Source organism: Quercus lobata, chromosome 10, assembly GCF_001633185.2.
Source record: "Quercus lobata isolate SW786 chromosome 10, ValleyOak3.0 Primary Assembly, whole genome shotgun sequence".
NCBI classification, from domain to species: domain Eukaryota; kingdom Viridiplantae; phylum Streptophyta; class Magnoliopsida; order Fagales; family Fagaceae; genus Quercus; species Quercus lobata.
In genome coordinates this window covers 46,784,140-46,810,142 of record NC_044913.1, presented here as the reverse complement: position 1 = coordinate 46,810,142, position 26,003 = coordinate 46,784,140, and the positions used below count along the sequence as shown (strand labels likewise).

General features: G+C 33.4%; 2 protein-coding genes across 2 annotated transcripts; both read right to left on the bottom strand.

Moving 5' to 3' along the window:
* Positions 1–288: 288 nt before the first annotated feature.
* On the bottom strand, positions 289–6,734 carry LOC115963267 (ras-related protein RABA5c). Its single transcript, XM_031082212.1, has 2 exons — positions 6,144–6,734; positions 289–952 (listed from the first exon to the last, which is right to left on the bottom strand). The coding sequence occupies exons 1-2, from the start codon at positions 6,475–6,477 to the stop codon at positions 633–635; spliced, it is 654 nt and encodes a 217-aa protein (XP_030938072.1). The 5' UTR covers positions 6,478–6,734; the 3' UTR covers positions 289–632.
* Positions 6,735–10,644: 3,910 nt separating this feature from the next.
* On the bottom strand, positions 10,645–20,456 carry LOC115963690 (transcription factor bHLH128). Its single transcript, XM_031082789.1, has 6 exons — positions 19,776–20,456; positions 16,611–16,933; positions 14,001–14,132; positions 13,528–13,593; positions 12,034–12,102; positions 10,645–11,062 (listed from the first exon to the last, which is right to left on the bottom strand). Exons 1-6 carry the CDS (start codon positions 20,341–20,343, stop codon positions 11,009–11,011), a joined length of 1,212 nt encoding a protein of 403 aa, XP_030938649.1. The 5' UTR covers positions 20,344–20,456; the 3' UTR covers positions 10,645–11,008.
* Positions 20,457–26,003: the final 5,547 nt, after the last annotated feature.

Sequence of the window (26,003 nt, the reverse complement as noted above, 5' to 3'; positions counted from 1 at the left end):
ATTTGAGGAATTCACATCTAGAGTGATGATAGTACCCAAACAACAGGGAGAGAAACCACGCCATCTAGCATCCCTTCCCAAAAGATATCTTTAGATGTTAAATGAGAGCTCCATATCAATGACGAATCTGTTCCAATCGCCCTCCGGCCAAAAAAGAACAAGGTGATAACCTCTACCCTCAAATAGTAACAGAAATGATGAACTACTCCAGGTAATCACTCGCAAACTCAGTCAATGGGTAACAAGTAGAACAAAAACATTCGCAACACCCATTAGAGGAAGCCACACTTATCATAACTTGCTTAGTTGCTTTGTTTGAATAAAATCAGCATCCAACTGCTGCAAATAGAGAAAATGTTAACAAACCCAGTAGCTCAATTAACATTCCCATGAAGCATTACATTATCTTAGACACTATTTTAGAGGATAAAAGAATATACTGTCCACTTTATTTTGTGCAGTTACATACTTCCTGTATTGAAAATACAAAAAATTGACATCTTGATTTACTTTAATCAAAGATATAACAATTTCATCTCTATTTTGGTAATCACAAAATGAAACAAACAAACAACCAACCAACCAACCAAATCGAATTAACAGACCAACCAGAAGCCCTCAACTTGTACACTTTACCGGGAACAGCAAGAAAACATGTTTGGGTTTTGCTTTCCATCACTCCCGTTATTAACAAGGCTTACCCTGTTGACAGATAATTCCGCTTTGTAAGTATCGGAGTTCAAGACCTTCCTGCTGACATTGTTGTATATTTCTCGAATAACAATCTCAAAAGCCTTCTTAACATTTGTCGAATCTAAGGCAGATGTCTCCATGAAGAACAATCCTTCTGCTTCTGCAAGGGTTGTGCCTTCCTCAACACTCACAGCCCTGATATTCTCCAAATCACATTTGTTCCCCACCAGCATCATTGCCACAGTTGTATCAGAATGAGCTGGATGATTGTTGCAAACTTAAATCTTGAGTTCTCCAAACATGAGAAATCATAAAAAAAAAACGAATATAGCATAAAAAAGAATCTAGCACAAACCAGAACATGGAAGAAACAACTATCATGAAGTATAAGCAAACATATGTGCAAGCAGGACATTCAAGTGATTAGAATAATTATGATTCTTCAGAGTTTTATTCAGAGAAACAGATAGAAAACAATGATATATTCTTATTTCAAGTAATTCCATGACCAAGAAGTTGATAGTTTAAAAGAAATTTGAGTGGAATATTTGGTAAAAACTACAGGAATGTGAGTGAGAGAGAGACTTATGATCAAATATGAAAAAGTATGTTGTACCCTCGCCAAGCAAATATGTAATAGGATGGTAAAATTCATTGCCTGGCTATTAGTATAATTTAATGTAACAATTGTCTAATAGAAAAATCCCCATATGACCCTATAAATTGGAGGCAGTTTTCCTACAGACCACCATGTGCTTCACTCCATCTTGACAGCAAGATAAATGTCAGCTTTATCTACTTCTCACTATTTCTGACTGGCTTTGGCAAAAAAATTCCCACATTACCTGCCTTTCTTATAAATAAATCTGTTCATGAATGGATATTATATGTTGGAAGGATAAGGATTTTTTTGGGAAGAAAATATCTTACATGATACCAAAGTATAGGAATTGGGAGAGATTCTTATTGCCATTTGCAGGTGCAACCCACATGACCAATGACTGGTCGGCACCAGATCATACATTTGTTTATTTGTTTTTCTGAACAATATTTGATGTATATGCATATATATTGCTTTAGACTCTGGATAGTTATCTCAACATTGTTTCAAATACTACTAACATTGCAGTAGCTGAACATGATTCCAAAACTGATTTGCAGGACTTGATGTTCCAGTGAAACCAAAGGCAAGCACTGCAATCAAGTGACGCAATCAGCTTGAACAACTACCCAAAAATGACAAAGAAAATCCCTCCCAAGTAAAAAGGCACTTTGTATACTTACCTACACATTTTTAGATTAACAATTGAATTGGATCAAATAAGCAAAAAGTACACCAACTTATTAGTATATCAACTGCAAAAGAATGTGAATGTAAAACCAATGAAATGAACAGCAAGCTTTATGAATAATCAACTGATTTATATATAGGACAGTAATAATCAGCAAAAAAAGCAGCATAACTTTCAGTCAAGACAATAAAACCCTAAAACCCTAAGCTTATAGGTGAAGGAACACTTGAAAAAGAAAAACATAGGTTTTTTTAACAAAATAACTAACAGCCTTTCCTGGGATTTCGTGAGAATCCTCAAACACCGTAGCTTATACAATTTCATCTATAATCATACAACAAATTACAACTCAAAAAACCTTGGTAAGTTCACCAAAAATAATCATAATCAATGCTGGGAACTACAGCACAACACCTATGAGCCCAGTCTTTGAAGAAAGACTAGTGAAAATATGCATGTAAACTTCATTAATACAAGAAAAAATTAAACAACAGAGACTCAAGGGGAAAGGAATACAGAAAATAAAGGATATCTAAAAAAATACGACAACAACAACAACCAAGCTTTTGTCCCAATTTGTTTTGGAGTAAGCCACGGATCCTCAACAAATTAATCAGGGTTAACCACATGTACTCTTTTCCACTACTCTATTACATCTGAAGTGGTAGTCCCCGTTACTTTCTCAATTGACATATCCTTTTTTATTACTTCTACTAATGTTTTTTTTAGCTTCCACTACCTTTTTCCGTTCTCTCAAAGTGAATCAACTTACTCTTTCTCATTGTTGCATTAATCACTCTCCTTTGAACATAACAAAACCATCTCAAGAAATTCTCCCTTATCTTTTTCCTCAATGGGGGTCACCCATAAATTTTAAGCAAATTTCCTTCAAATCCTCTATTTCCGTGTATTTCCAACTATTCATCTTAACATTCTTATTTCAGTTACACTTATTCTATGAATATGTTGCTTCCTAATAGCCTAACATTTAGTAGAATAGAGCATAGCTAGTTTTATAAGAGTTATAATTTTTTTCCTTTAACTTAATAAGTATTTTACAATCACACAATAGTCTTGATGCACTTCTCCACTTCATCCACCATATGATTCATAACCTCTTCAATATCTCTATCTTTATGAATTATTAATTGAATATATTGAAAGCTCTTGCTCTTTGGTATCTATTGACCATCAACTCTTACAACCCCTTTATCTCTATTTTTACTTTTACTAAACTTTCATTGCATATACTCTATTTTAGTCCAACTTAATTGAAAGCATTTAAATTCTAAAGCATCTCGACCAAATTTCGAACCTAACATTAACTCCACATCTACTTTCGTCCACAAAAACTATAGCATCTATAAAAAGAATACATCAAGGGACTTTGTCTTGAATCTTAAAACTATATCATCTACAAAAAGCATACACTAAGGGACTTCCTCTTGAATCATTTTAATAAGCTTATCCATCACTAGTGCAAAGAGATATGAACTTAATGTTGATCCTGGGTGCAAACTTATAGTGATAGGAAACTTACTTGTGATGCCTACACTTGTTCACACACTAATTACAACACCGTCATAAATATCCTTAATCTACTTTGGAGGAACTCCTTTCTTTTCTAGAACATACAACATAGCCCCTCTAAGGACCCCTTATCATACACAACCTCAATTCATTTGAAGTTCAATTCATACTACTTTCTAAATAATGTCAAACAATATATCAAGATGTAAATATATAAATTTCAGAAAACTTGTGCAAATTTGGAGGTTTTTTTTACCCTTTTTATTAAAATGGGGACATGCTATACCACATGGACTCCTATAGGTGTCAAAGTGGATATCTCAGACTAGTGTAATCCATGAAATTTGGGACAAAGGGGATCAGCTAAGTTAGAAATTATGAAATATTTTCTAAACATGACTGTCAAATAAAAGTGTCTAATAAAAATCAAATATGTGTCAGGACATGGGAATTTGACTCACATTGAGAAATCCTTGTTAAAGTGAGAAGATTAGAGAGCATCCCAGAGATTTACATTGCCCTCAAGTTAACCACTGTTGCTGAGTATGTACACCAAAATAGGTGCACAGACACCCATACTTATGTTGTGCACAACAAACTTCACAAATTTGAAGAGCCCATATGGAGGGAAAAATCTGTTTCTGTAGTACTGTGCATAATTAATATATTTAGGGACATGAAATTGAATCTGTTAAGTCAACTCTACTAGTGAGTTTACACATTCATTTGTATTCACCATGGGACATGGGATACGAAAAGTAGGTACATATCATCAAACTCACTATGCGAACCAGTCATATTGTCAAATTTGCTTTATTTATGGCTTTATAAGCTGTCTCAAATCCATAAGCTGCAAGAAGCAACCATAGCACCTTCCTTCTAATTTCAAGACTGATTCGCATTTGAATCTTAAGTGATATTAATTTCAAGAACTATTTCTTAGCCTAAAAGGGGAAGAACTGCACTCATAAATTGTCTCAAATCCATAAGTTCTTAAAGAAGGTTCCTTGACTACCATCACTGTGAGTCAATTTCTGAAATTTTCTCCATCAGGATTCACTCCTTTGTCTGTGCAAAGGTCATATGAACACCATAATACATTCATCAATGTAATTGCAGTAGTGTTGGAATTTTGTCTGTAAACCTCATGTATATAAACCAACCTCTATAACAAAGCCAAAACACAAAAAAATACCAAAACCGTGGATGTAGGCCTTGGGAGCTGAATCACATAAAAACTTGTTTTGTTCCTTTCTTGGTTTCGGCTTTTCCACGTAAGTTGCAAGAATCAGCCAAAGCACGTTCCTTCTAATTTCAAGACTGATAATTCCATTTCCGCTCCCAAAAATGCCCACTAGGAAAACCCATATTGAAAAGAAATATATACCTTGATTTGTATTTAAGTATTAAATTATATCAATTTTAAGGAGTGCCTCTTAGCCTAAAAGGGGAAACTGAGCTCATAAGCTGTCTCAAATCCATAAGTTATAAGAATCAGTCATAGCACTTCCTAATTTCAAGAATCAAGACTGATCTTTCAATTTTGCTCCCCGGCGATAACAAATTTTTGCAAGAATTAACCAAGTTGCAAGAAAAACAGATCATTCAATTCTGCTCCTCAAAAAAGCCTACCAAAGTGAAGGCTGTAGAAACTAGGGTAATTCTTAAACAAAAGCAACACATACCTTGATTCATATCTAAATCTTAAATGGTGTTAACTTTAAGGAGTGCTTCTTAGCCTAAAAGGGAAACTTGCACTAAAAAGTCTAGATCCAAAACCATATCACTGATTCACAATCCTACCAAATCATAATGACCCAAAAATGGAAGGGAATAAATGTTTTTCTCATTAATTGTGCCTTACATCCAGAGCATTTTTGGAGCCATAAAAACCAAAGTTGGACTTCAATCCAAAAAAGACTTGACAGTGTTCCCTTCGGCATCTAATCCAAGCTTATCAGTTATCACAATACCTGAATTCCAAGTATAGAGTCTGATATTGACTAAAAATTCATTGTCTTCTTGTCACACTACCCGAATGATTGGATATTCTTACAGAGCTATCACCATGTTTTGAAAAGATGCTTTAATAAAATCCCTTTCCTTCAGTTAATTTAAGTGCTGGCACATCAAGTAGTCGATTTAGATGACACAATTGCACACATCCATAGACTCTTATCAAGAGTCTTAACTTACAACATTATCAAAGTAAATAATTTTGGAGTGACCAATCACGGGCGGCGAGTCAGATTTAACCAAGTAGATCTCACAATTCAGTGAATCACATAGGACCCTTTATGGAAAAAATGCAAAAAGGTGAAGACTTTATCCAGATCTAGCCTCCCATGACCCTACTTTAGCCAGTTCATTGCTTAGATTACCTTCCAATCTATAATAAAACAATAATAAAGATTATAACTTACTCAACAAGACTTTAAATTAATTCCCTTTCTGTTTCTGTGACTTGCTTAAAAATGAAGTTTCTCCAAAACCCATGATTAGAAAGCAGATCTAAAGTCAAAAAAGCACTAAAAACTCCAACAACCCAGATCAAAAAAAACAAAACCCAGATACCAAATCAACCATATATAGTTAAAAAAAGCAATGAAACTAGTAGTAGTAGCTTACTTTTGAGCTCATCAAGCCAGCGAGCAATGCTATCAAAAGTGGAGCGGCGACTGATATCATAGACAATGAGAGCACCAACAGCACCACGATAGTAAGCAGAAGTGACAGCACGGAAGCGTTCTTGGCCAGCAGTGTCCCAAATCTGAGCCTTGACTTCTTTGTTGTCGATTTCCATGACTTGGGTTTGGAACTCGACGCCAATGGTGGCCTTGGAATGCATGTTGAACTCGTTTCGAGCGTAGCGAGAGAGCAAGTTGGATTTGCCGACTGCTGAGTCTCCTATTATCACTATCTTGAATAGGTACTCTTCGCCTGACTCCTCGTCTGATGACATGTTTTGAAGTGTTTTCTTTGTTTTTTCGGTTGTTTTTTCAGTGTTTGCTTGTTTGGAATGGAATGGAAGCAGAAATGAATGAATTGATGAGAGTAAACTGTTTTTTCAGACAATAATTAAGGCTGTACTATGGGGAGAGACTGTCTAGTCTTTTTAGAGAGAGAGAGAAAGAAAGAAAGGTGTTTTGATTTGGAGGTGGAGGTGTGGGGGTAGAAATTATTGCGTATTCAAGCTGGCAGAAACATACTGCGCATGTTGTGCCTTCATTATAGACTTTTATTATCTTGCCAAAATAAATATTAAAAATACATTGAATTATGGGATTTTTTTTTTTACTTTTTTATTTTTTTTTTAAATGTCTTTTACTTTTTTTTATTTGGTGATTGAATTAATGAGTGATTGGATAGGACTTCAGCTACGTCGTCTTAACTGGTTCAGTGTAATTAAATAACATATACGGAAACTAAGATATGGTGAGGGAGGAAAAAAAATTCATTTTTTATTATTATTGATTTTCTTTTCTAGTTTTTAAGAATGAAGGTAAAATATTTTTAGATAATATTATTAAGATCCCCTCCTTTTAGATTTATTTTGTTCCCTTCATTTCCGGATAATATTATTAAGAATCTTATAGTTCAATTAGTTGATATTCTTGGTTTTTTAATGGAGATTTTCGGGATTCAAATTCTCATCTCCATTATACCATCAAATTTATCAAAAAATGGCTCATTTCACATCCATTGTGGTGGTTTTTCAATCTTTCTTCGACTAGATCACACTATGTGAGTTACTGGCCTTCAAAAATCACTAACCGGAGCCTAATTCTTTTGCCACTCTCAAAGTAAGTAGCACTGCTTTAACCCCTCCACAATTTGAATTCCTCATAACTTTGATTTTAGAGCAAGCATAAATTGGATGGCCTTCTTCATTTATGCGGATAATTTGCTAAGGAAATTATATTGGTTCAAATCACTGCATCGACCCCCCATCCACAAGAAGTTGGAATTTATGCTATATTTGGTTAGGGTTAAAAAAAAATAAGAGTATGGAAGAACCGAAGAAGGGATAAAGAAAAGGCAGAGAAAAAAAATGTGATTTTTTTATTATTTAATTGTGGTGAAAAGAAAAATAAAAGAAAATGAGGTGGACGTAGTTTTCTACCCAAGCCCACTGATTTTTCTCATTCCAAAAAAGAACTGTTTTTTTCTCATTCCAAAAAAGAAAATAAAGTAAGTAAAAACAAACAGATTAAGCTCTTGCAAGAAAACATAGATAAAGGCTTGAGGGCCACAGGCTCACAGCTAACATCCAAAAGGTCAAGGAACTATTTCCTCAAGGACCACACAACAAGTTCATGAGTGACTTCAATTGGCTTCTATCCTAAACAGCCTGAAGGAGCAAAGGGGGGAGAAGCTAAGCCCCCCACTTAATATTAGCAGCACAATCTGCAATCCTACAAGGAACCTCACCACATTGCTTTTAGAGGGCATCAAAACATAATTTCGAGTGGCCCTCACACACAACCTTCTAAAGCTAGAAGGAAACCGCTAGACTTATTGCCTGTAGCATTGTATTGGCTTCAGCTTTAGATAAGGATGTTGATGTTTACCTTTTTAAAAGTGGCAAATACCAGTTAGGAACTAAAGTGTGCATTTGAATGAGCTTATTCTCTCATAAGCTTATTTTGTTTATTATTTTTATCTAATTAAAAAAAAATAGTTTTTAGAATAAATAATTTGATAATTAGGAGAGGAGAGATTTTAAACTTTGGTCGTCTTTGTGGAAAACAATAGAAAATACTAGTTGATTTACAAGCTCTTGACATGAAAAAAGTATAGTTGTACCTCAAAAAAAATATAAATTTTCTTTTAAGGTGAAAATATATTCATTCATTCAATTTTCAACCGAGTGCTTTAGACTTTGTAATTTTGTAGCCTACATAATATTGTATTAATTTAAGGCTTGAGTTGTCAAGAAATATTTGTGAGCATTACAATTTTAATGATCCAAAAACACTGATTATCTTGTAATTAGGCTTTTTCCTTTAAGACCCACTTTTGTCTAAATATGGGCTGTAATTAGAGAAACCCATCATGAAGTAATTAAAGAAAATATGTGGGCCATGAGCCTTGATTTTTATTGAGGAGATAATATGAGGCCTGAGCCAAATTCAGGAAACAAAAGAAATAGGAGTCATGAGTAAATTCTATGATGTAGAAAAAAAAAAATACCGTCCATGAGCCTAATCCATATAGTAGAAAATGTGAATTTTGAGCCCATTTTGTAAAGTAAATAAGAAGTTTTGGACAAAAAGACTCAACTTTAGTTGAGATTTGGGTTTTGTAGACTTTAAAATGAACCTAACCCAAACAAAACATATTCTTCTAGATTTATAAAGTTCGCGGAGTTGACATGAGTTGGCCAATTAAATTGTGCCATGTGAGACCTCAAGAAAAAAAGTGAACCGAAGCTTGTGCCATTGTACTTCACAATTCTCGTTTTCTGTTTTGTAGTCAGGCAGCCAGTGTTTCTTGTATCTGCTTCTGAAGAGGTTTTTCCAGACAAACAAGCGTAATTTCCTTGTACTGGAGTGGCAGTAATTATTATCCTAGAACCAAAAAAGTGTCATTTCAAATTTCTGTTTGATGAAATGATATCTTTGGATAAAATTGAGCACTACAATCGATGATTTTTAAGCTGCAACATTATTATGTGAACCACACCAACTTCTCTAATTTCACAAGGACTCATGAAAATGCTTTTACCATGCTAAACGAAATCATTGCAACCCCCTTTTTTTTTTCCTTGAAAACAAAAATGAGAAATTCGAACAATCTAAGTCTTAAGTTTTAACCCTCCACACCCCACATCACCACCACCCCCCCCCCCCCACCCCGCACCCACCCCACACACACACACACACGCACACACACACAATAGGCATAGAGCAAATCTTTGACTGAAGAAATATTGTGACAGCTGGTTTTAACTTTCTGCAACCACAGTAGGGAGTACTTGCTAAATGTGACAACTGCTTCAACTTTTCCACAATCATAATTGAGGAAATTTGGCTCTACTTCAGTAAAACTCCTGAAAAATTCCTTGCATTCCCACCTCAAAACATACTCAACACTCGACACCCTTCTTTTCCTAAATGAAACTTAAATAAAACTATTTAAAAAAAAAAAAAGACAACAGTTTGATGTATACCCTTACTTAAACACCCTTTTATTTAATGACAGTCGAATTATACCCTCCTCTTACATAAATATGGGTCTTCAATGCAAAACTCACATGTAGAATCCACCTTTATGTGAGAGGAGAGTGTAGTGCACTAAATAATTTCACGTACCACATAATCACTATTCACACATCAAAACACTCTCAATCCACATACAAACATCAAACTATTAAAATTAATATTATTGCCACACACAAAAAAAAAAAAAAAATACGATTTGAGAATCTATAAGATCAAAGACCCAATTCCGAAAAAGACACTTGATTGGAGGGAAAATTATCTTATGAGAAAGTCTCGACTCAACTAGTTTTAACTCTGTATGGAGAATCCAAGTGGGTGCTCATGCAAGACATCCAATAGTTAGTTTCCCATTAGGCCAATGTGGTCGCTTGCCTCAAATCCTCTCTTTAAAATCAGATTGGGTCATTGGCTATCTCCTTTTTTCTCTTTTCGAATAAAGTTTTTGATCTAATGAATTCACGTGGCTTTCATAATAATTAATAACTTTGAATAGATTTGGATGATGGTGAGAACAAATTTGATGTGTGAAGAGTGATGATGTAGCTAGGCACTATTGGCAGTGTAAAGGAGAGTTTTACACTAAGTTCTTATCAAATTTATTATCTTAAAATTTAACCGTGTGGTTACATAAGTCTTATGGATGAATTTAATTGTCTTTGGATGAGGATAACAGTCAAAACACATTTTGTGTTGGTCAATGCAACTACATAGTTGTATTCCTCAGTAAACATTCTCTTTATATGTATAATTCATTCCCAGCATATCAGCTATAGATGTAGTAAGAACTTTCTCACACAAAAAAAAAAAAAAAAAGTTACGATCTCTACAAATTAGACATGCTACCCTTTTTCCAACCCCCGAAAGAAAACCAGCGCCCCATTTGTACACTTGGATTCATATAAACATTTAGTGAAATGGAAACAATCATGTTCCTTATAAATGCACCTATCAATCAGTCATTTAGACTGACCAACATCTCAAAATTAAAGCATATATCAAAAGGATGTACAAAAGGATCAAAGATTAGAAAACTGAACCGCATTCTATTCAATCCCCTCTACAGAAAGAGATACACATTTTTTTCCTCATGGACTTGGAAATAACAGTATTGCTTCATTATATACATCTGAATTCTATAACTCACTACTGCAATATTAGATCTAATTTGGCAAGGTAACAAAATGTGGCCTAGCTTGAGTTCCCTACCATCTTCAACATCCCTGACTTCAATGCAAAACCTTTCTACCATTTATTTCTTGTTGGCAAACATTATGTGGTTTGATTGCATCCACAGGTGCAGCCATCAAGATCGTTGCGGAGCTTCTGGAGGAAGGAAATAAAATAAATGTTAAGGAAAGATCAAAAGGAAGGATAAGAGGTATTCAAATGTCTTTAATCTCAGAATCATCCAATGCTCCATGTTAAAGGACAACATTGTTGACCCTTATATAATGAGAACAATCGTTTCCAATTTTCACCCACAAAATTTCATAAGGATCTTATTTCAACGATGTCTACCAACATTCAAATTTTCAATTTCACAATCACCATCACTGTTTATAACCATGTTTTTCATCATTCATCATTCATCATCATCATAGAACCCTATGCATCATACTCTATATGAAGAAAGTAAAGATCTCAGCTTGTTTATCTTAAATGAGTATTCAGAGTTAAGATTTTCATGAACAGTGATGGAGAGAGTATTTGATTGAATGGGGCAAACATACATACATCTCATACACTTGAGGACATTCGTAAATACACACAATCACACACACTTTATACGTAATACTTAAGATCAATTTGGACAGTAAAATGCTACTCATGTGAATGCTAAGTGTATTTCAATGTTGAAAACCCATAAAAAGATAGCGTATATAATATATTGCATTTATTTGTTAGGATTATATATATAGTTCAGAACAACCCAAGGGATAATTAATGTTGTGCAAGCACATGCAATTTTTGCAAGAACTAAAAAAGACTTCTGTATTTTCTTTCATTTCTCACTAATTTTGTACCCCACATTTCTTGCCCACAAACAAATTTGTTTTCATCTTCACCCTGATCACTTTAGACATAATTTATTATAATGCCAATTTGACATAGAAACTTTTTGAATTAGAAAAGAAATCTCTTCTTTCATAAATCATTCATTTAAAATCTCCAAAAAAACAAAACAAAACAAAAAATGCAGCTCAAACAATCACTGATTTATTAAAAAGCAGTGGCTGTAAAGGTATTGTGTTACATTGTAAAACATGTGTTTCTCAGAAGGGTACTTTACAAACCTGAACTTGATTTTGAAGGCCTTTGATATGTTGAACTGCTAAGTCCAACATGTCCGCATAACTCGTTTGCTGCAAGTATATTAGAGAGAAATTTACAGATTGTAAGATATATTCACTCAAATAATAATTTGAAACATAAAAAATAAAAATTTAACAACAATGTTGGCATGCTAAGTCCTGATTATTTCTGGTTAGGGTAATTATTTATGTAGAAGAATTCAAATATCAAAAAAAATTTATGTAGAAGAATTCTAGTAGTGAAAACATAGTGGTTTTGTTGGGGGCACATATTATCTTATATAATTTTGGATTTACAAAGATCAGCATAATAAATTGAATACCACAATACTTCAACAAAAAAATTAAAATAAAATGTCTTCCCCACCCCCTCCTCGATACATGCCATCATATATTACAAAGTGAGACCTAGTCTTTTATATATCAGTATAGATTCTTATAATTTTATGAAGTATTTTAGCAAATTCCACCGTGTCTCGTATCTGAATTAGTCTCAAAATTGAAATCAATTCAGAAATACACAAGCATATCAATCAATAACTTTTAGAAATATTGTGAAATAATCACATTAATTAGATGACTCAAACTTAACCTTGACTAGAACTAACTGAAGTCAGCTTAGTGAATCTTCTCTTGCCATTCAGCCTTATCTAAGGTCTTCATCATTCGTATTGTTGCTTATTTCCACCAATGACACTTTGGTCTACGTTTTCCCATTTGCCGCCTTTTTTTTTTTTAATGAGTAAAATGGGGCCCACGTATCCACGTTCGCTCTGTCAACAAAAACCATCTCTCTACTGTCTCCATATTAACAAATTTCTAGATTTTCAAAGTTTTGGAATTAAGGGTTGGTGGTGGTTGTTATATGATCATACCATCTTAGATGTCTTTCCCTTATGTTTTCCTCACTTAGATTTAACCCCACTCTTTCTAAAATTATTAAAATTTCTTAATCAACCTTATCTTGTGTTCCCACATTTCTATTTTATTATCCTCCTGTCTGCCATAATTTATTTTGTGGAAATTTCTTTGTGTCCTAAAATTTTACCATAGAACATGGTGATGCATCTGATACATTCCTACATGTGCTGTACCTGATACATCATACACTACTGTTTACTGTTTCTTGACCATCGATTCTTTTTTTTTAAATCCCAACTTTTAGGTTTATAAACCTTGCATTAAACAGCCGAAAGATTAGATTCTAAGGTATCTTCTCTATGATCACATTCTAACTAATCCCTAATTGGCTTCATCACCCAATACAATTTCAACCACGCATACATAATATGCGCCAAGGACATTATTTTAAATGATTTTGTAAGACAAGAAAGTAATGCCCAATAACATTCCCAGTACAAAGGAACAAGAGCATATCTTAAGAAGTCAAATTGCTTACAAAATAATCTTCTAAGCATCTACTTAGGGATTCAACATTTGTTGCTGGTCCAGAATAAAAGAATTCCAAGTTATTACCTTATCCATGTTAGGGACAAGATCTTGTAATTTCTTCAATTTCCCGCTGATTCTGGTTCTTCTCTCCTGTGAATATTAAAAAAGAAACAAGAAACAGAGTCTAGTTGTAATCTTGAACGAAAAAATATACAAGGAAAGATGCTATGCACTTCAATCTTTGAAGATTTGTGTTTTGATCCAAGATTTCTAGTAATGGCCCCATAAACAATGATAGACTTGTATGCTTATATCCAACAACCTCTAGGTCAATTGGCATGTCCGGCTCTCACCATTGGGGTGGGCTTGGGTTCAAAACCCACTGGCTGCAAAGTCCCCTGCCTTTATGTAGCAAACAAATAAATAAAAAGATTTGTATACTTGTGATACATTCATAATGACAATTCCACATGATTCATGACATGAACCAAAATGGAACAGTAAGATTTTATTTTGGGTATTCTAGATGACCAATTTACTGCAGAAGTTTTACTAACCCTTTCAGCAATGCTTCGGGGGTGAGTGGCACAGCCACGCTTAGCACGGATTTTACATGGAACAGAGTCTTCAGGGATATGAAGTAGCTTCTCCACTGTGGCCATCTCAAGAGTCGTTTGCGGCAGGCTAAACTGAGTTGTCAATAAATAAAAAAATCAACCAGCAGAATTGTGAATTGATGAAAGTCAGGAAGTTACTGATAAATATCAAGGTGAAAAGGCTTATTGAATTTCCATTATCAAATGACACATATCATGTACAAAAACCATGCTCTAATTAAAGCTCAAAATTCTCACTTCAAGTTATAAATTTTTACTTGAAGAATAAACTGTTAACCTAAGTCCAGCAGAAAGTATATCTAACTAAAAAAATAAAAGGCTAACATGGTAATGATTTGTGCTAAAATTACTACATAGTACAAATGACCTAACCTAAGCTCACAGCTCACTTCTTCTTTTCCTCTTTCATTCTTCTTTCTTTCTTTTTTTTCCTTCCTCAAGAAATTAAAATTCACTTCTTTATATTTAAAGAAGAGAAAAATGCAACCAACACACTTGTGAGAGAAGTTAAAGCAAGACTCTATATAGTTTGAAGAGAGTGCTATCTTAAGTTCAATGGATCTGAAAAAGGCAAGAATGGATTATGAGAAACTACCATTTGCCCTGATGATATACTATCCATGTGTACCTAGAATTGGAACTATAAAACAGCAGATACATATTTGGCTAAAAATAAACAAAATTGTGTTTGAAATAAAGGAGCTTCATCCAGTTGAAGTACTGAACAAAGCTCAAAATTTTGTAGAAGAGTGCAATGTAGCAAATGGGATTAGATTCTGCAGCAAGTACATCACATAAACACTTACAAAAAGAGGTTTAATCGAAGTCGCCTCATGTGGTTATTATGATATAAACTTAAGGGGTGATGGGGCCCAACAAGACAGTTTGGAAAGATTTACAAGAAACATGGGAATCCAAATTCTAAAGCATGGATTTTAATTTGTGGACTACAATGATGCTAAAAGCTCCAGCTTGGATTTATTTATATCCGATTGCGGGGAGTTCTATCGTATTTGGGTCTAAAGTTAAATTTGAGTTGCTGTCAGATTTTCTTTTTTCTTTTTAAGTGTTTTATGAGCCAACTTATAATTAATGTTAGTGTTAGGGTTCATAGATGTGTTGGCAAATCCTAGTTTCAATACATGTCAAATTTGGGTTGTATCAATAGAATCTTGTTAAAATAAAGTCTGGTTCAGAACTTGCTTAAAGACAATGGGGTTATGATCTATTCAAAATGATGAGTTGATCTTTTGCTCATATCTTTTACACCATTATGAATATTTCAGTGAAACTTTTTTTACTGGAAGGTAGACATTTGAGACTTGACACAGATTTGCCCCAATTTGAATATGAAATGATAAGACCCTTTGAAGTTATCACAACTGTGTTAACCCTGAGAGTTCGCTCAACTCTCACTAGACACTCTCTAGCAAAATTGCAGCAAACAGTAAACTAACGTTGAAGGCCTGTCGACTTAGCCTAACGATTTTCTAAATAAATAAAAAACCCTCATTGCACAATTTGAGTCGAGAGAGGTCGTCATATCAAGATTAATTTGAGAGCAAACCTCCCTAAATCTGAACGGAAATTTCCTCCTTGAGTTTATTCCATGTTGAGCCTAATCTTATATTCCTTAAAACCACAGAATTTTTTACCTTCTGAAGAAGTTCTTTGGAGTACTAGAGTTCTGGGTTGTTGCAGACAAGGTTCAGTCGTGGAGAAAGTTTGAGTAGAAGAATTCAAGATTTCTACGGTCACTACAACGGGAAGTCCAGCAAGGCATTTGCTAAGGTTTCATTGAGTATAGGATTGCAAAGGTTTTGTAAGTATAGGCTATTGTAACAGTTTCTTCTATAGTGTATTTTCCAGGGGGTTGCTCCCCTAGAGTGGTTATTTCTTTGAAAAGGTTCTTCATTGGTTTTCCACTTCGTCACCAAAATTTGCATGTTGCTTTATTTCTTATAGATTTGGTAGTTGATAATCATGGTTGGACTATTTGTTTATGAGAAATCAATAGATAATTTGTTCTAACGATCAATTAATCTACTACATAAAAAGTTTGGGGTCTAAATCATTTTTCAATTGGTATCAAAGCATTTAGAACACATAAGGGTTAAAATAGAATTTTTCAGAAAATTTCTAGAATTTTTCCACTGCCATTGTCTGAGTGTGTGAAGCATTCAAAGCCTAGGAGTGAATCCCAATATCCAACAATGAATCTATTTCTTTTTTCCCTCTTGTTTCCCCTCCTTCCTTCTCTATTTTCTAATTATGATCAGTCAAATAACCTGAAATTCTAATACTTCACTCTCCACCAAATATCTCAATTTAAGTTCCTTAGCCCTAATCCAATTTCAAGACACAACCCTATTAGCCCAAGTTGTTCAACATAATGGGGCCTTAGAGAGGAAACATTGTTGCATATGTAATTTTTTAGTTATCAAGAAACGCAAGGCAGTGTATTATTACAAGTTTGTGCTTTTATTCTATTGACTATCAGATGCCACATGCTGAATATTGTTTCAAAGATCCATAAAATAAGTTTAATACCTGAGTTTCTAGACCATTCAAGCAGTTGTAAATGTCTCCATCAAGATTTTTCGCCCGTTTGCTTGGTGGGGCTGAAAATATTATAGAATTTGCGTTGTCCCAGGAATCCATTCCAAAGCTACTAGTGGCATAAGAATGCGAGGCATTTTGGTGGCCATTGTCAGAGCTGATGCCATCAACAACATCCTCGCTCACCTCTGAGATTTGAGAAAGAGAATCTTGTCTTGTGAAACTCAACTGAGACTTCAACCTTGATACTCCATGGCCGCCATTAGAGCCACCTTGTGAGGCGTAGCCTCCAGATCCCCTTGTAACTGAAAAACCTGCAGTTCAGTTGTCGTTAGTAACATTGATTTGCTAAATATGCCTGTTTAGCATTACAGGACTTTTTATTACCTTCCAGTACAAGTTCATTTAAGAATGTTGCACTCTTTGAATCTTATCAGCTTAGCCAGTTTGGACGCATGTATTTGAATTTCATTTAACACATTTGATCAACATTGCTATATGCTTTTGTTTTAAATTTATCAGAAACATTACTTTGACTTTTTACTAAATGCTTCATCCTAGTTTTGCTAAAAGAATCATAAAGACCTTGTCAAGCATGATATTTTAACTTTGCCAAACATATTGTTTTGATGTAACTCTTATTAAACAGATACTAATCTTATCTTGCTAGTGGACATGTGAGATTATTTACTCTTGACTTGATTTGAAAATTTCTTTCTTTCCTTGTATTGTCAATTTCCTTTTCTATACCATCTTTTATCTTAATTCAATTTTCTTACTAATTACATTATTTTATTGTTAAAATGGACACACGATAGCAGCCAACGGGTGATCCATTAACATGATTTTCGGACTCAACACCCCTTCAAACCCAGTTCTCTAACTACGACGTATCAAATCATAACAAGTGTTCCAGGGACTAAAACTCCCCAAACATTAAATATGTATAATCATTCATAAATGATTTCACATACATGCCTTTTATTTTTTAAATTGTGTAATTCTCTTTCTAATATGCATTGAGAAGTTAACTCCTTGTAGTGTGAATGTTTGGCCTTCTGGCTAAAAGCAAGTGTCAAAATGTATTAAGAAAAGGAAAAAAGACTGAAAAAAAAAAAAAAAAAAGAGAATTTAGTGAGTGATATCAAAAATATACTCCTAATGTCAGCATCTGCACTATGTATACTAAAAGAATCTGGCAGTTTTTTTTTTTTTTTTAATGCAATCAGGCAGTCTATTATGTGGTGCCACGTTGGCCAATGCAAACCCCATGTGAAGTTCACATTGATGAATGAACAAGTCAGACTTGTATTATGTTTTAATCATCACAATGACTTTAATAAAATAATAAAAAGAGAGTTGTGATTAAAATTCTTCAATTGGCTGCATAAAAAATAAAAAAAATGAAATTGATTTTTCCCTAGTCTTCTTTATTTATTTTTGGTCATTCTTTGATTCTATCCATTTCTTTACAGTCAATGTATCAGAATTTCATACCCAAAAAAAAAAAAAAGGGGTAACATGTACACCTCTATGGACTTCTATAAAAAATCTCTTAAGCCTCGACAGGGCACACACTTTTCTTTAGTTTCTTACATCTAAATCGTGACATTATAAAATTCCCACATGTAATAAAATAACTAGATTAGTAATGAAAGATGTGACAGGCCTCATATTTAAAGGTGACCAATCGGCAATCCTCCATATCTGCTTAAATAAATAAATAAAACTTAATCTTCGAGACACCCAAATAGAAAACAAATATAAAATAACAGAAACGACACCAGCTGCACCGTGCTCACACGTGATTTGTCAGCTGGAAACACGATTTGTAACGTTAATGTGAAGGAAAGTCTTTAAATTAGAAAGAAAAACATATACAAAGTCTTTACATTTATAGTCGATGTATTTAGATTCATTTAATAATGTTAACATATATCTTTGTCACAATTATTATTAGGATTTAAGCATTTGAAAAAGGGTAATTAAGAATTTCTGCATTGAGCTAATGCTCATTTAAAAATCAAATTATAAATGCAATATAGGAGCATTGATGAAATGAAAAGAGGTTTACGTGTCGAGACAGTTTAGAAACACAACTTTTACCACAACTATGAAATAATTGATTCTAAGTTTTAGAAAAAAAAAAAAAAAATTGTAAATTCATGTAAAAAGTAATTGTCCATTACACATTATCCACTATGTCGGCAATTCACCCAAAAAATATATATTATATTGGAGTCACTATTAAACATAGTATATTACACCTTGACAATGAAAATGACATGTCTAATAATTTTGCTTTGCTTAAATACCAAGTCAACGTTAATCGTAGTCCTGGTCCTTGACGCGTTGAAAGGCCCACCAAACCGAGGGCTCCCCTCCTCCACTACTCCTATATTCGCCCACCACAAACAACACTCATCTATCAAGGACAAAACCGTCATTTACTCTCTATTGGCTGATTTTTCATGTGGATCCCACCTTTTTAACGTGACATTTTGTCAATTCATAAATCTCTTTCTTTTCTATCTTCTTCTTTTTTCTTTTTTTTCTTTTTCTTTTTCTTTTTGGGAAAGTTATTTATTAAACTCTGTATCAATTTTTGGCAAAGATACTACCAACCTAAAATGGAAGTGTACAAGGCAGTCAAAACTCCCAAAATTACTCCAAATACCACTAAATTTTCATATGCAATCCACTCCATTTTTCTTTTAAATTTTAAATTATAATTCAACACACTAATTAGATTTTGTTTTTAGTCAATAATTAAAGACTTTACATTATTAAATATTAAAAATTATAACTCGAAAGTGTACTTGATAATTAAATCCTGACTTGTTTAGTAATTACGTAAAAAAAATTATGAAACAAAAGTATACGTATTTTTCTATCATTGTGTGTTAATATGAAACAAAAAAAAATTACAAAGTATAGTTTCTATCATTGTGTATTAATTTAAAACCGTTAAGTTTCTCAAAAAAAAAAATTTAAAATAAAACCGTTAAAAATGCAATTTTCTATAAACCCAAAATTTGTAGTTGACCAAGTTTTAGAGTTTTGAAAAAAAAATTTACTCATTACCTAAACTTTTCCGAAGTGGAAAAAAGCATCTAAAGTAAAAAAAGTGAACAGTTAAGGTAAAGTAAAAGGTACCATTATCAGAAGCGAGATGGCTAAGGAAACCAGCAGGAGAGCTTCTTTGTCGGACCAGAGCTGAAGCTGAAGAAGAAGATGAACACGAAGACGAAGAAGATAATCCAGCTCCACCAATTTTCAAGTTACTAGTGAAATCACCAAAAGAGGGCATTTCGTTGAGACCGTACGATCTCTGCAACCCTCCTCCTCCTCCTCCTCCTTTGTGGTGGTCTTTGTTGGGATCGTTGGATGAGTTGACTTTGCAGGTTGACTCGGTGGTGATAGAAGAGGAGTCACTAGAAAAGTAGTGGTGGCTTTGGCTGTGACTGTTGTGGTGGTGGTGGTGGTGGTGTTGTTGTTGTTGTTGTTGTTGTTGTTGTGGGGCCATAAAAGAAGGTGGTGGTGGTGGCGGTGTTGATCGAAGGGCTGAGAATTCGCGGCCGGTTTGTCCGATGATGGAATCGACGGCTGTGGTTAAAAGAGAGCCCGGGGCTGAGCCGTAGCGTGTGAGTCCCGTCGTGGTTGTGGGAGGCGTGGGACCCATGGGCTTTTGGGACGATGAAGAAGGTGAAGATGATGGGTACATGAGGAGTTATACGAGTATGTTTGAGTTTTTTCTTTTTTTCTTTTTTTCTTTTTTTTGGGTTAAGAATTGTAGAGAGAGAAAGTAAGAGAGATTTAGATATGGAAAAAAGAAAAGAAGATGTGTGGAGAGGGAAGGGAAGAGGGGATGCTTGTTGGGGAAAATAGACTAGGAGAGATTATTGCGTCACAAGTAGGTGATTAATTGATTCTGTCACCCTCGCCTCTTCTCCATTGTTTGGGGTCACATTTGGACAAAATTAAAGTACACACTATAATAATGAATCTTTTTTTCTTTTCTTTTTTTTTCTTTTTTCCCTCTTTTCCCCTTTCATTTAAGGAAGATTATTAAAGCAACCACATCTATTTGTGTAAATTTTTTGTCTATTTTGCAAGAAAAAATCTTATTTTGTAAGAAAAAATCTACTTTTTCTATTTTACACATCCACTTTTACAAAACACTCATATCAATTTATCTATTCTATACATTTATTTTATAAAATATTCATTCTTTTTATATTTTTTATTATTTCCTTCACTCTCCTCCATCCTCTCACAGACCCAACACAAACCCAAAATCACCCACACCCAGCCACCACCATCAAACCCACCCACGCAGCCACCACCATCACCCCACAGAAAAACCAAACAGTAAATCCAAACCCCATAAAAAATCGAGACCTCGAAACCCTATCATCAACGACTCTCATCGTCTTGATCCTCGGTGGCACTAGAGTTCGAGACCTCGACCCTATACAAAAACCCCATGGCACCGAAGGAGGCGCTGGAGCTGTCCAAGTAGTAACGAGCTTCGCCCTCCGTCATCATCTCCGTTTGGAAACGGATTGTTGGATCAAAGAGGCTGATCGGCGTTTCCAACTCACTCGTCGCCCAAACTCACCAATCGGACTCAATCCGTGGCGCGCAAGATCACCGCCGAGCTATCGTCGTCTTCGTCTTCGAAGCCTGAGATTTTGAAGAAGAAGGAGAAGTTGATTGGCTTTGCAGAGTTGAGATGAGAGAAAGAGAGAGCTGTGATGAAATGAGAAAGAGAGAGTTGAGATGAGAGTCAGACGTAGGAAAGAGAAGAAATTATTAAAATAATAAATACACGAGTTATAGTGACCGTACATATATGCACGGTCACTGTAGCATTTGTATAATTATGCACAACTTTACACCCATTGATGTGGATGTTTTTTTGGCAAAAATGTGTAAAATGAAGGAGTTTTTGTATTATAGAAGAGTATCTACCAACTGATGTAGATGCTCTTAATGGGTAAACTGTAAACAGACATTGGCCCATTTATAAATTAAAATTTATGATGGCTAAAATTAAAGATTCTCTATATCATTTAAAGTAACGCCATTAATTATTATTAAAGTTTATTAAACTTTTACCACTTCATTAATATTGTTATAGTTCAATCGGCACACTTAACGCTTTTTTTATTATCAAAACATTTAGATTCAAAATACATGTATTTTTAAATAAATGGACAAGATTCTGTTATGTCATTAATAATATAAATAAATGATAAAATTTAGTTACAAAATTGGATGTAGTCTAAAGTTACAACCTTACTCAATAAAATAAAAATTACTATTGTAGGGTCTCAATTTTTAGAGCCCAAACCCCAATCGTGTGAAGTCTTGATCCAAAAAGCCCAACACAATGAATTTTGTAGAGTATGAGTTTAAGAACTAAGTTTAGATAAGTTAGACAGAGACTTGCATGGGACAAAGGTACACATGGACAAGAACAAAAGTCATTAAGTTGAAAAATCTCACAGTCCGAGGAGATTCAAAGTTTAATTTATGTATACAGACCAGTACATTAGGGTTTCTTTGCATGTCACAGTATTCTGACCTCTCTCTCTCTCTCTGCCCCCCTTCCTTATGGGAGTTTCTATACATTATATAGGTCCTTCCTTACCATCTAGGTTTTACACTTGTTGATCATCCAAGCCTTCACTTAAGCACCCATCCCATCAGACACCTCTTTCAGTCCTTTGTGAGTTGCGGTAGCCAAGGCAACACTGTTTAGAGGTCTTCTCCACATTAATGCAGTCAAGAAGGTAGTTGTAGCGCATTCAATGTGGTGGTGGCAGCTTTTACTGAGATATTTTGTGTTTCTTTCATTTTCACGTATTTAGGGGATGGGTTTCAGTGGCTTGGATGTGCCTCTGCTCCAGATTTTCAGTGTCCGAGGAGGAATTTCTCCTCGGACCTTTTTTCTTTGTCTCTCGTGATAAGGCTTAAAACGTAGATCACTGAGCCACGTTGCCTCCTCGGACGGGCCCAAGGCCCAACTCATTATTTTGGGCCGTAGCCCCCACAACTATATATTTTAAAAATCTAACTGTTGAACTTCATGTTCTTTATGCTTTTAATACCAACGGCGGAGCCAATATTTCGGTCTGGAGGGCAAGATTAAAAGACAGTATTAAAAGAAAAATAATTTAAATATATTAATCCATAACAGTAACAAAATAAATTGTAAATAAACAATTGTAATTACAAGTATATGTTTCATATTGTTAAAAGAAAGAAACAAAAATAACCAATTCATAGTTACTAACAGTTGAAAGAAGAGATTAATGTAAATCTATAAATTTTTTTTTTTAGAAGAATAAATACATAAAGTTTAGACATCTAATTTGATTCCTTAAAATAAATTAAGAAAAAAAAAATTCATCTATAAGTTTTTTATTTTATTTTATGAAATCTAAAAATATTAAAAATATTACAAATACTTGTAAAGTTGTATATATGTCTTACTGTCTTATTGCTTCTTAAAATATGTAAAATTTAACATTTATTTCTTTACCGTTCTAAGTTTATAACAAAAATTCGGATTTTGAAATTGTAAAAAAGTTAAGAAACAACGACATTTCATCATGATAAGTTATTTATGAGATAAAGTGCCGTGAATGGTGAAATAGGTAAAAAAAACAAACGTGTAAAGAACATGATACAATATAATAACTAAGAAAAAACAAATAATATGATGTTAGGACTTAGGCATTTCAGGGGAGCTTTATCCCTTATTTTTGGTATGTTTCTTTAAGGTGGAGTGGGGTTGCTTTTTATATATATATATATATATATATATATATCAGAGGGGTCAAAGTGTCAAACTCTTTAATAACGTATCACCAATACAGTGATTATAAGTCATTTTTATAAAGTCAGGGGTGGCAAATGCCCCCCTTGCCCTATGCTGCCCTCTGCCCCTGTTTAATATATATGTTAAATTTTGTATAAATCTGATATTATTTACTATATGATTTATAAATTTATATTTTATATATAATTTTAAACAATTTATTGATAACATAGCTATTGATCTTTAATTTTCTATAAATTTTGCAAGTATGAAGGATATAAAATGAAAATATAATCCAATCATGGATTTGTCAAAATTCACCTCTAATAAAAAAATATTAAGTAAGGTTGTAGGTTAAGGCTATAATCAATTTTGTATCTAAACTCTGTCCATATATAAAATGGTTAAGAGTAATAAAGCATGAATAAAATTATTTAAAAAAAAAATTATTTTTATGTTGTTTTGTGTTTGAATTTAATTGAGAAAACATTTCTTTAAAAATTAACTAGCCTCATCACACGCGCTTTGCGCTTGCGATGAGGCTTTTTTTTTTTTTTTAGTAGTCCTATTTTGTAGAAAAAAAATTGTGTAGGGTTGCGTTTTTATATATATAATTTTTATTTTGAAAATCTAATTTATAAGTGAATAAATTAATTTGAAAATTAATAAGAGAGTGGTCCTATTTTTTAGGCAATATTTTAGTGAAAGTTAGAGTTGTATTTTTACTGGATTATCCTTTAATTTTGTCTCTACTTAAACATAGAAGTGTAGGGGCATTTTTGAACTAAAAAAATGAGGAATCCAAACAGGGAAAACCTCTTAAATAATAGTATAGATAACATAATAATATATTAAAATCTAATCTACTCGTTTTAAGACAAGTGAATAAGATTTTAAGAATTTTATAATAGAGTTGTCCTAAAAACTCTAAAATAACATAATCCAATCATTGGAAAAAAAGAAAAAGAAAAAAAGAATTGAATATCTTAATTGATATATTTTCTTTATTTTTTTGTCCTCCGGTGGCTAGCAATTGTCAAAGTTTGTTAATTTTATGAAGGCTAGTGATCCATAGCATATTGTCAATAATGACGGCCCTAGAATGAATTAAAATAGTTGATAAAGTTGGCTAATCATTATAGAGAACACTGATGGTCCGTTTGAATTGAGGGGAAAGGAGGGAAGTAGAGTAGAGAATAATAGAATAGATTTAGCACAAAATTAGCTTATTTTTAGCCAATGCTACTCTACTCCCTTCCACTCTCCCTCCTTCCCCCTTCCATCCAAACAAGCCATTAATTTAAGTCTTACACTTCGAATGATCAAGGGCTAATCTCTTTTTCTTTTACACATACTTCTATAATATTGACATAATATGTTAAACTACATGTTAATCCCACAAGAGTTTTTTTTTTTTTTTTTTTATTAAAAAAATGTTTTTTATAAGAAAAAAATATTGATGTGTTTGGATATTGCTTATTTTGCTAAAACTAAAAAATTATTACTGAAAATACTGTAAATAAAGATAACAGTTAGTTGAAATAGTACAATATAGTCCATGAATAGTGTCAAAAAGTACAGTGAGACCCATAAAATAGTTTCAAAAATAAATTGAATAGTGAAATAATTTTAATTTTTAATCTTAATTCAAACGCACACTAAATATACGTGTTTTTATATAAATTTTGATTTTATGAGATCAACATAATGACATATAGCTAAACATTTCATGTTAGGGTTTTTTTTTTTTAACTTACATGTCATGTAAGGATTATATAAGGACAGGGGAGTACAATTTTTTTTTTTTTACAACATTAGTAATTATCATTTATTTATATAATGGCCGTATGATAAGTTAAAGGCTTCCTCTCAAAAAAAAAAAAACAAAAAAAAAGTTAAAGTCTGGTCAGCCGAAATATAGTATTAGCTACTCGTGGATGCACGGCCCATTTTTTAGTTTTTATTTTTATACCAAAAACTATAATTTAGAAACAAAATTAAAATCCAACCCAAATCTAATTCAAGAATGAAAACCATAATTTACGGTAAAATATCTGATAATGAAACAAAAATTTTAATATAAAGAAATATGAAAGATGTGGAAAAAAAATGTGGTGCTCATCATTACTTTAAGGTAGCAATACGAAATTTGATTGGGTGAGAAGTTCCGTGGATTCCAAATCAGCCAATTGAATTACTGAATTGTGGCCTCATCCGTGAAATGCAGCTAGTGGGGGACTGGTGGATAGATACCGACAAGCATTTGATGCAAACATAATTCACTGGTGGCTGTGACTCCTACCGCGTGACATGTCACATGTTCATCCACTTTTTTTCTTTTTATTCTAATTTTTCTTCATTACCTTTTTCATGAAATGATAGGTGGTGATTTGTCTAAATAAAAGTTATGTTGGGGATCATTTTCAAAAAAAAAAGTTATGTTGGGATCAGTCTATGTAAAAGTGATCGGTTCTTCTATAATTACAATGTATGTACTGTAACTCTGAAATGATTGATGGTGAGTGATTGTCTAAGTGGGTGAATTTTTAGAAAGA

Excerpts from the sequence above, each read along its gene's own strand:
- LOC115963267 (XM_031082212.1), bottom strand. The coding sequence starts at position 6,477 with ATGTCATCAGACGAGGAGTCAGGCGAAGAGTACCTATTCAAGATAGTG. Across the intron at positions 953-6,143 it reads CTGGCTTGATGAGCTCAAAA|CTCATTCTGATACAACTGTG; the intron begins GTAAGCTACTAC and ends ACAATCATCCAG.
- LOC115963690 (XM_031082789.1), bottom strand. The coding sequence starts at position 20,343 with ATGTACCCATCATCTTCACCTTCTTCATCGTCCCAAAAGCCCATGGGT. Across the intron at positions 14,133-16,610 it reads TGAATGGTCTAGAAACTCAG|TTTAGCCTGCCGCAAACGAC; the intron begins GTATTAAACTTA and ends TTGACAACTCAG. Across the intron at positions 12,103-13,527 it reads TTGTCCCTAACATGGATAAG|CAAACGAGTTATGCGGACAT; the intron begins GTAATAACTTGG and ends ATATACTTGCAG.